This window comes from Oryctolagus cuniculus, chromosome 1 (assembly GCF_964237555.1).
Source record: "Oryctolagus cuniculus chromosome 1, mOryCun1.1, whole genome shotgun sequence".
NCBI classification, from domain to species: domain Eukaryota; kingdom Metazoa; phylum Chordata; class Mammalia; order Lagomorpha; family Leporidae; genus Oryctolagus; species Oryctolagus cuniculus.
In genome coordinates, this window is record NC_091432.1 from 28,224,635 (window position 1) to 28,236,000 (window position 11,366).

Genomic DNA, 11,366 nt, shown 5'->3' on the forward strand with positions numbered 1-11,366 from the left:
GTTTAGGTAATTTTCCACCAGTTGAAAGTTATACAATAGGAGAAAACAAACTTTCTCCCACTATACTCTGACAGTCAACACACCTCACCACCAAATTTTGTGTTTGTGTATGTGTGTATATTTGATTTTACCTCAATAAGCCAGTCTCTGATACCAATTGTGTGCCCTACAATTCAATTCTGACCATATCTGGACTTAGAGCCCAGAGGTTAATTTTAAGTCCCACAAAACAGACCCCAACTACGATCACAAGTACCAATCACAAAACAGTAGGTTTCCATGTAAACCAAAATGTCTATCCCAATTGACTACAAATCAAATATTTCCATGACCAATTTTAAGGATTAATTGCTATTGCAACTCACAGAACCCAGGAAAATAGTTTACCTAATGTTGCCAATTCATGACAAAGGGTATTTTAAAAGATTAAAAATTGACAGCTAGATAAAGAGATACATCAGGTGAAATTTGGAAATACAAGAGCTAATGTTCCTTTGGAGTTGAAGTGTCCTGCCATCCCAGTGCATGGATGTGTTCAAAAAATTGGAAACTCTTGATACCAAACTCCGTAGTTTCTTATTTTTTTGGAAGTAATATTACATAAGCTGGTTTGATTACTTATTTGATCTGAACAGCTTTCCTCCCTTCTTGGAGGAAAGGGAGGCTGGACTGATTTCCAAACTTTTTTTTTTTTTTCAAAAGGGCTCACATATTTATTACTGAACCAGCCCACTGGTCACAGCCCTAATCAAACATGTCCAGCTGTCCAGATGATGGTGACATCTTCAGCTTGATGTGGTGATAGTGACATTGTGACATTGAGACAGAAGAAATGAGCACGCCATTCAAGTGCAATTCCTTATAGACCCAGCTTGGTTCTTCTCCAATGTCTCCTCTTGGAGTTATACCTGAGTTTATTACCAGTTTTCATCCGAATCCATTGCGGAATGGGGCGGTTTTGTTTTTGTTTTTTGGCCAGGAACCTCTTGATTCTGAAGGTCTTGTGAGAAGACATGGCGAGGAAGAATCAGGGACACCCACCACGATGGCGGAGGAAAGGAGAAAAAAAGCTGATTTCCAAACTTTTAGCTGCGGTTTGGTGTACCTAGTTAGCAGCCTGTATTCCAGGAGCTCTCAATATGCTCCAATAACCCAAGAAATTCAAAGAGATTAGAAACTCTACCAGGATGGAGATCAAAATCAAAAATATATCTTTTTTATTATAAATCACAGTATTACAACTGTAAAATCTAAAGTCACATGGATTCAATTGGAAAGGCATCAATTTATCCAGATGTATAAATGTTTTATATAAACCATAATATATTTATTTGCAGTCCCATATTATGTATATCAAAACAGAGATTATTGTAACACATTTCATAGTAGCTCCCTGATTTTGAGAGAGATTTGATAAACCCCTAATTTCCCAAATATCACCTGGAGTTAATTTTCTCAATCCACTGAATGTGAACTAGTCTTGAAGTAGGCAGGCATACAGGCTAAAATTGATTAGGTTTGTGAGCTGGAAGACCACGCCTTCACCACGCCCCTGTGTGACCTCAAGCCCTACCTGATACCTTCACCACGCCCCTGTATGATCTCTAGTCCCTACCTGGCCACACCTGGGTGCCCACCAGCCAATCAGGTTAATTAACCACTGCCCATTGAAAGTGGGTTAAAGCCCGCGCCGTGGCTCAATAGGCTAATCCTCTGCCTTACAGCGCCACCACACCGGGTTCTAGTCCCGGTCGGGGCGCCGGATTCTGTCCTGGTTGCCCCTATTCCAGGCCAGCTCTCTGCTGTGGCCCGGGAGTACAGTGGAGGATGGCCCAAGTGCTTGGGCCCTGCACCCACATGGGAGACCAGGAGAAGCACCTGGCTCCGGATCAGCGCGAAGCGCCGGCTGCAGCGTGCCAGCTGTGGCAGCCATTGGAGGGTGAACCAACGGCAAAAAGGAAGACCTTTCTCTCTGTCTCTCTCTCTCTCACTGTCCACTCTGCCTGTCAAAAAAAAAAAAAAAAAAAGTGGGTTAAAAGCCTGGGACACATAGTGTCCCGCCCTTCTCTTCTTCCCTGGCCTCTTGCCAGGAGGGGGCTTGCTGTAGCCCTGCGCCCCCAGGGTGCATGGCCTTTGTGCCACCCGCCCTGGGCTTCCTGGCCTAGATGCTTCTCAACGAGTCTGGTTCCTGGTGCTTGGTATGAACCCCGATTTACCTCTCTCTTAGATAAAGCTCTCATTCTCCTACTTATCTTTCTCAGTAAATAAAAGCCTAAAATGTACCATGCTGCCTCGTTTATTTATGCCAGTATTTAGAATTCTTCTCTAAATAATAGGCAAGAACCCTCTCAAGCTTATTAATATTGGGGATTCATTAATAAGCATATGGTGATATGATATGGCACCCCAAATTCCGGTAATTTGTATTTTAGGGGGTCATCTCCGATATCAGTCTCACAGTGATGAAGTCACATTGTGCATGTTCACAGGAGCACAAAACAATATTGGCAGGTATGCTCGGCAAGACATCGATGACATCCGGAGGAATGAGCCAATAGGCATTAATTTAGTCAAAAGAAGATCCAGTGTAACAGATTATTTTAAAATACTGATTCAAGTAGTGGAAGCCAGATAGTGGTAGCTTCAATATTCATTTTGGCAGTTCCATGTGTTTGCTAAGAAAATGAATGCATCACAAAATCATTTTCCTAATGTGTACAAATTTCATTCTGAGCTGAATTTGTGTTTTTGTATGTCCCACTTTAGTCACAAATATAAAGAAGAGTTCCTGTGTAGGCACTGTATTTTTCTTCTTCTGGTTGTTATTGTTTGTTTGCATTTTAAAAATGTTTTCATTCCACATTGCCAATGGAAAATTAAACACTGCCTGCAAAAGACCTCAGTGACTTTAAAAAAAAATTCCTTTAGAAAAAAATATTTAAAATGAGATGGATATATATATAGATATTTAGCATGCAGCGGATGCAAGAATGAGTGAAGTATCACTTCTGTGCCCAGAAAAGAAAACAGAGACCCAAGAGGCAGTCTTAGAAGCCACAGCAGATGGCCCTGTTAAGCCAGAGCAGGCCAATTAAGACTGTGTTTGGAGCGCTCTCTAAATCCCGGAGGACCGCAGAAAAAAGGAAGCAGGAGGCCCTGCATTTCGTAGCTGTTCCAATCGCAAAGCTATGAGCAATATGTCCCTGGGAAGGAGATGCTTTCCGTTTGGACTGTGCCTTTTATGCATTGTGATCAGCATTCACGGATTCTTGACTGCACTGGGTGTTCTTTTTACGTTTCAAAGGAGCACAAATGAAGCCTGGTTCCCTGTTGCTGTGTTTTTATTTAGTTCCCATTTACTCCCCAGGACACATGTCTTTTTAGCAGCCCTGATGGTAGGACTCCTCTAGAACAGCCCTGCAGGAAGGGGACAGAGCAAGTCACAAAAGAGTTTTCAGCTTCTTCTTAGAGGTAAGTTGAATTGATCTTGGGAAAAAGCACTCCTAAATATCAATAGCTGCTCTAAGCTACCTTGGTGACTCCAGCCATTCCCTGAAAGAGGCTGTATTTGAGGAAAAGGAAAGAATCCAACAAAATACTTGAAGATTGCCCTGGATATTGCTCACATACAATTACAGACAGATGCAAAATAGTCTTATTATTTGGAGGCTGGGTAGGTAAGGAGAGATACTGTTTTTTACAGAGATTGCTAAACAGTAGAAGTTAAAACCTTGTGCAGTTACTTTCAGAGAAAATACGATGCATTTTTAAAGGTGAGAATACCTTTTATCTTATATTTTATTTTTTTAAAAAATATGCATTTATTTGAAATACAGAGAGAGAGAGAGAGAGCGAGATCTTCTATCAGCTGGTTCAGTCCCCTGTTTGCAAAATGTGAGAGTGAGTCTGGGCCAGGCTGAAGCCATTAGCCTGGAACTCCATCTTGGTCTCCCACATGGCTGGCAGAATCCCAAGTACTTGGGTTACCTTCCACTTCCTTCCTAGTGCGTTAGCAGGAAGCTGGGTTGTAAATGGAACAGCCCCTACATGAACTGCACTGTGATACGGGATGCAGGCTTTGTAAGAAAGCAGTCCCAGTGGCTGTGCCACAACATTCACCTCTATTTCAATATTTTTAAAAATATATTCATTTTTATTTATTTGAACTGCAAAGAGTGACAGAGAGAGCTTCCATCAGCTATTTCAGCCCCAGTACTGACCACAGCTACAGATAAGCCAAGATGAAGCCAAGATCCAGGAACATTATGTGGGTCTCCCATATTGGTGATGGTGAATCAACACTTGAGCCATCATCTGCTACTTCCCAAGCACACTAACAAGAAACTAAGTAGGAAGTAGAGGTATAACTCAAGCCCAGGAACTCTGATATAAGATGTGAGAATCCCGAGTGGCAAATTAATCCACTTCACCACAACCCCTACTCCACAAACATACACGACATTTCCACAATATAAATCCTTTGCAGTGAATAAAATTCCCATACACTCACTCTCATGGTTTAAGACACTGATGGCCAGTACCAACATTGAAATGTCTTTTGGAAAAGGTATTTCAAATTGATTAGCTGATAGCTTGGGGAAAGTAGATAATATTTGTTAACCTCTGTTTATCAGACAATATAATAGATACTTTCAAAGTCATTGTCTTTAACTCTCAGGACATATATACAGAGTCTGTATTATTATCTCCATTTTAAGGATGAGGAAACTGAGGTTTTGTGAGGTTAAATAACATGCTCAAATCTGTACTACTAGTGGGTTCATCCAAACATTATAGACAGTCTTAGTTCAAACAGAATTCTTTTCATGACACTACCTCTGTAGCAGAGTAGTTGGAAAAATGGTGGGGAAAACTTTGCTTTAATGGGGACAGGAACGGCAAAACTTTTAGTTAAGCTGCTGCTTGTGACACTGGCCTGCCCTGTTGTCATGTAGGCTGGAGTTCTGGATACTCCACTTTTCATTTCTGGTAATGAGACTGAGAAGGCAGCAGAAGCTCGTGCAAGAACTTGTACCCCTGTCACACATGTGGGAGACCAGAGTGGAGCTCCTGGATCCTGTTTTTGGACTGGCTTAGACCTGGCAATTATGATCATTTTGGGGAGTGAATAGAGGATGGAAAATCTCTCTCTGTCTCTTTCACTCTCTCTTCTTCTCCCTCTGTCTCTGTCTCATTGCCATTCAAATAAATAAATAAATCTGATTAAAGACTTCATTGTCTTCATGAAGAGGACAAAGTAGAGAGAACATTCCACGAAAAAGTTACTATGCACGTGTGTGCTCTGGGTATGAGTACACAGGGTGGGGAAGGAGTTTTGGCTCTAAAATTTAATCAAGGCTCCATACTGCCAGTTGAGAACTATGACCCTGTTAAGCCAACCTCTGAAGTCTCATTGTTTTGTATTGGCAGAGAGAATTTATCTCAAATGCATGGAAAAAGTATTTGATTCCTGGTCATAGAACAAAAACCCAGTCCTTTACCAAATCCCTTATAAGCCAGATCTAGAACAACTCGCTTTATTTTTTTTGTTTGTGTTTCTTCCACTGTACAGCAAATTGATTATGTTTAAAACAGTCCTTTATGTTAGTTTCTTTTTATCCCAGTAAAATATTTCTTTGAATATCTGTGGTTCCATGCCACATATAAAATATATCTGGAGTTGGAACTGGAAAAAGGATTTACTTGGAGAGCTCTAGAGTCCATTCCATAAACAGCAAGGCTTCTGTATGCTGGATTCCATAAGCCACTGGATCCCTAATGTCACTTTCAGGTCTTGAAAATCTACTGAAATATATGTAATCCTCTTACCAGATCTAGAGACTGGTAGTATTGATCTAGAGACTTGTTAATATTCTCCAAAACAGAAATGACCTTGGTCTGCCTGACATGTTCCGTTATCATTGACATACTCATAAATGATCATGCAGTCTCTTATTTAAGATTAATAATGGCTGGCACCGCGGCTCACTAGGCTAATCCTCCACCTTGCGGTGCTGGCACACCGGGTTCTAGTCCCGGTCGGGGCGCCGGATTCTGACCCAGTTTCCCCTCTTCCAGGCCAGCTCTCTGCTGTGGCCAAGGAGTGCAGTGGAAGATGGCTCAAGTCCTTGGGCCCTGCACCCCACGGGAGACCAGGATAAGTACCTGGCTCCTGCCATCGGATCAGTGCGGTGCACCGTCCACAGCGCGCTGGCCGCAGTGGCCATTGGAAGGTGAACCAACGGAAGGAAGACCTTTCTCTCTGTCTCTCTCTCTCACTGTCCACTCTGCCTGTTAAAAAAAAAAAAAAGATTAATAATGGATCCGAACAAGTCAGAGAAAAGGGCCATTGAGACTACAGAGATTGATTGCTCCATCTCCTAAGCAGCAGCATATTAGGGCTTAGAGGGTATGGGGACGGAGTTCTTTGACTCCTCAAGAGATATTTCTATGAAATCTCCTTATACTAATCACCCATTAGTTATTTTTTAAATCCTATCTAGGATAAAAAGAACATGTCTGGAATCAAAATGTAATCCCAGGATTTCCAGTTTGAGAATACTGTATGCCATTTATTTAAAACAATGAAAATGTTACAAAACTGCCTATAAGTTGATTTATTTAATTTCTACTTTAGCACAGGGTAGCAGGCAAAACAGACCTTCAGTTCATTGCAAGATCCCTCTGAATGCTGTACAGTTTTCTGATGGGGCTTGAGATAAGTGTCTCCTCTTGTAATTTGTAATGGAGTCTCTGGAGATCTCCATTTCTTCCTCCTGGGGAATGGATCCTCCATGCCAAGTCAACTGCGGGTCATGGCAGCTGTTGCTGAAAAGGTGTCATAAAGAAGCATCTCATCGCCTCTCTGTAGCCTCCCCCTTCTGCTAGTAGCGCAGATCCACTCTGTGCTGTGCCAAGAAAATGCCATCTGCCTCCCACACAAAAGGCAACAATTTCCAACATAAATAAGCAGTTTTACAATTCCAGCAGAAACTTTTGGAAGTAAAACTGCAGTTAGAAGGAAAGAATCCACCGCTTACATCTTGACATTCTTTTTGCGTTGATGCTTTTGTGTATATCTGCTCTCTTAAAACCCTCTCTTACTAAGCAAATGAGAACTTTAGGATTATCTCTTTGCGAGAGCCAAATTAGGGTCTTAAAATCAAATTGGTCTCAAGCACTTATATTTATTTTAAATGACCGTGTATGTGACTAGGGCAAAACACCAACCAGACTTATAAAACAACAAACTTCTTTCAGTTTCAAGTTCTTGATTACTTTCTTACTTTCTTTCAAAAAGGAATATTTTTGTAACAGGAAATAACTCTGTATACAATCTTGTAAGGAATAATTCTCATCTTCTGGAGTTTGTCAGAAGTGTGCTGAAACTTCCATGCAGTTTGAAAACAGATCATGACCAAGGTAGACTTCATCAGTGAATAATAATTGATTTAATGTAAATTGAATAATCTCACTGAGACTCATCTATATAATCTGCAAACTGGGTGATTTCACATATTAGATGAGATAATGCATATCATAGCATGATTCTTTCCTAGGATGATTTTATTTAGTCCCTACAGAGTTCCACTGCATTAGGTACTATCATCTCTGCTACACATCACTCTTTCCCCACATACATATTAACATCATGGGGCTTAAGATAGTGAAAACTATAATCACCCTTAGTGTGCTGTGGAGCATCAAAAAATATTCCTTTTATCTAGTTGTGTTTGAGTGTCTTTTATTAAAACTCCATCCATCCCTCCTCCCTCCATCCTTGCCAGTCTGTGTAATTACTATTCTAAGGTCAGAGTGAGATTTTTTTTTAAATTTCCATGTGAGAGACAATATGCAATATTTGTCTTTCTGCATCAACTTATTTTACTTCACATAATGACCTCTAGTTCCATCCACTCTGTTGCAAATGTCAAAATCTCATTTCTTTTAATAGCTGAATAATATTTTATTGTTGTACATATCATATTTACTTTGTTCATTCATCTACCTATGGGCACCTATGTGTATTCCATATCTTTGCTATTGTGAATAGTGATGCAATAAACATGGACATTAAGGAAGTTCCAAAGAAAATACAGGAAAATGGACAGGCTCGCCTATTTGATGGATTTACTCCATGTATTAGTATTGAAATACTGTGCCATATACATAAATATGTACACATATTACATGCTGACTGGAATTTTTAAAAATAGAATAATTTAAAATCAAAACATCGTGCAAGCTTTCTATAAACTTTTTGAAGCCTCTCGATATACAGACATAGTTGATCTTGCAAGTAATCCATTTGTTTGACAACTTAGAATATAGATGTGATAATGCTAGGATTACACATCTAATCAAACCAAAAGAACGTTCCCAAGATAGTGTTATGTCTGTACGTACCTGGAATCTTAAAATTATCTTCCATCCCACAACTTTATTCACTCATTCAAGAACCTTTATTGAGTAACAACAAGGCATAATTAAGTAGGAATAGAGAGTTCAAGTTTCTTCTCTCTTGTTGAGCGAGGGCACATTTAACTTAATGAAAATGCACAATGTAGGACAAGCTGAGACGAAGCTTTAGTAAAGTACAAGGTTAATCAAATATCACAACACACAGCCTTCAAAACATTTCGATATACTTGCAGTTTATGACTACTTGCAAATATGTGACTTTCTGCCTCTCTTTTATGATCATGAAGCAGCATGTTATTTGATTTCTACTGTTACTCACTTTAGCTGCAAGAGTTTGTTTTTGTCTCTCAGTTTGGTTTCAATAGAGTCAAGATTTTCAATTTGCATTCCTTACTCCTGAGACAACAGTTTTGAGACAAATAAAGATAGCAGAGAGCACTTTTAAAACAAATAGAAGTAGGGAAAAAAATCTTGCATTGATTTATAAGGTAGGGAAAATGATGACAAGTGAAGTAGTTCTCAAGAGCAATGTTGTGATGGTAAAAGGCTTTGTGTAGATGTGTTTTAGATAAAGCACAAGGGATATATGTGAATATAAGGAGACAACGACTTAGTTGGTATGCAAATATACCATTCAGGTAGTCTGCTGGGACAGCTAAATCTGTAATTTGGTCCCAAAATCACTGGTTAAAGTTAGAAGATAGTTGTGTTGGTGAGACAATTCCAAATGAATCAGAGGCAGTGAACTCAAGAGTAGCGCCATCATCAAAGACAACAGCAGACGGGAGCAAGCAGAGTCAGCAGTCAGAAAAGATTACTCAAAGAGAAATCTGAACGATAAAAAGATGATCTAGTATTGCATTTGGAGTAGCTGATTTTCTTCTTTAATGGAAGTTGTCTGATAAGTGCGCATGGAAAACTATCTACACATATACCACCCAGAGAGAGGGTAGAAGGATCAAAGAGCTTTGATTTTATTCATTTATGATGTATTAATGGAGATTTGTGTCGATTTAACAACAACACAGTAGGATGAACACTGATAAGAAAAAAAGACAGTGATAGTTTTAGAAAATGTAGCCCAAACTAGGTTAAAATTAGAGTCAGACCCATCACTCACCCCTAAAATAAATCATCATCCCCATACAGGCTGTTCCTGCATTTGTTTACTCAGTGAGCTGCTACCACTTCCCAAGAATTCTGCTTCCCCATTATAATATAATGAGAAAACCAACAAAGTTCTTAGTTCCATGGAATTTACAATTAGCACAGGAAAATAGATAATAAAATGCAAATATAATAGCTAATTGATAATAAATAACAAAGGAAAAATATCATTTCATAAGCAGGTGGAGGTTTTCTTTTGTGTGAGCAATCAGGAGGCTTCTATCTGCTGCCTGTTTAATGAACACAGGTCAAAATAGCACCTGAGCACATGGAAAGCCAAGACACTCTGGCAAAAAAACAAACAAACAAACACCTAAATGAAAGATCTCTGTGAGTGAGATCCCAGTGGAAAGAACAGGTCTTCAAAGAAGGAGGTACCTTTCTCTGAAGGGAGGAGAGAACCTCCACTTTGACTATGACCTTGTCTAAACAAGATAAGAGTCGGAGAACTCAAGGGGCTTCCATAGCCTTGGAAACTCATGACTGGAGCATAGGGAGATTACTGATGCCATAAACAGGAGTGTCAATTTGTAAAGTCAACAACAGGAGTCACTGTGCACTTACTCCTCATGTAGGATCTCTATCCTTAATGTGCTGTACATTGAGATTTAATGCTATAACGAGTACTCAAACAGTATTTTTCACTTTGTGTTTCTATGGGGGTGCAAACTGTTGAAATCTTTACTTAATGCATACTAAACTGATCTTCTGTAAAAAAAAAAAAAAAAAAAAGAAATTATCAATTCCCAACTTGACTCTCACTGGGATTAAACATGACAATAGGTCTGATCTGATTTCATCATCATTTAAAAAATCATCTATTATTTTTCACTTTATGTTTCTGTGTGGGAGCAAACTGTTGAAATCTTTTTACTTAATGTATGCTAAACTGATCTTCTGTATATAAAGAGAATCGAGAATGAATCTTGATGTGAATGGAAGGGGAGAGGGAGTGGGAAAGGGGAGGGTTGCGGGTGGGAGGGACATTATGGGGGGGGGAAGCCATTGTAATCCATAAGCCGTACTTTGGAAATTTATATTCATTAAATAAAAGTTAAATAAATAAATAAATAAATAAAACTAACAAACAAACAAAAAAAAAACAAAATAGCACCTGAGCATCCAAGCAAGACTGGAGGAACTTGTTAATCATTCGAATCGGTGCGAATAAGCAAGATGAAAAAATCTCTGGGGCCTGCGCTGGGGCTTAGCAGGTGAAGCCGCCACCTGCAGAGCCAGCATCCCATATGGGCACTGGTTTTTGAGTCCCGGCTGCTCCACTTCAGATCCATCTCTCTGTTGTAGCCTGAGGAAGCAGTGGAAGATGGCCCAAGTCCTTGGATTGCTGCACCCCAGTGGGAGACCCAGAGGAAGCTCCTGGCTCCTGGCTTTGGATCAACACAGCTCCGACCTTGGCAGCCAATTGCAGAGTGATCCAGCAGATAGAAGACTTCACTCTCTCTCTCTCTCTCTGCTTCTCCTCCTCTCTGTGTAACTCTGACTTTCAAGTAAATAAATAAATCTTCAAAAAAAAAAAAAAAGGAAAAATCATCTTATGGCTATATAAAAAATAAAGCTGCTTTGTAGAGAGATTTTTACTTCCATACATTGATGTAGAAATGTCCCCCTTGGGTTTTTGTAAATAGGACATTTAAAGGTGTGGCAGAATATTTCTTTTTACAGTATTATTTTAATATAAATGAAATACACTTCATTGTGATAAATAAATACAACATTATTGCTTTTTAATGTTTATTAAAAGCAAAAGATTGTAGTTC

General features: G+C 39.5%; 1 protein-coding gene across 1 annotated transcript; it reads right to left on the reverse strand.

Annotated features, from left to right (window-relative positions):
* Positions 1–690: 690 nt before the first annotated feature.
* On the reverse strand, positions 691–1,067 carry LOC108178648 (large ribosomal subunit protein eL39-like). The gene has a single exon (XM_051827345.2). The coding sequence runs from the start codon at positions 1,013–1,015 to the stop codon at positions 860–862; it is 156 nt and encodes a 51-aa protein (XP_051683305.1). The 5' UTR covers positions 1,016–1,067; the 3' UTR covers positions 691–859.
* Between the last annotated feature and the right edge of the window lie 10,299 nt (positions 1,068–11,366).

Coding starts and splice junctions, on each gene's coding strand:
- LOC108178648 (XM_051827345.2), bottom strand. CDS start 1,015: ATGTCTTCTCACAAGACCTTCAGAATCAAGAGGTTCCTGGCCAAAAAA.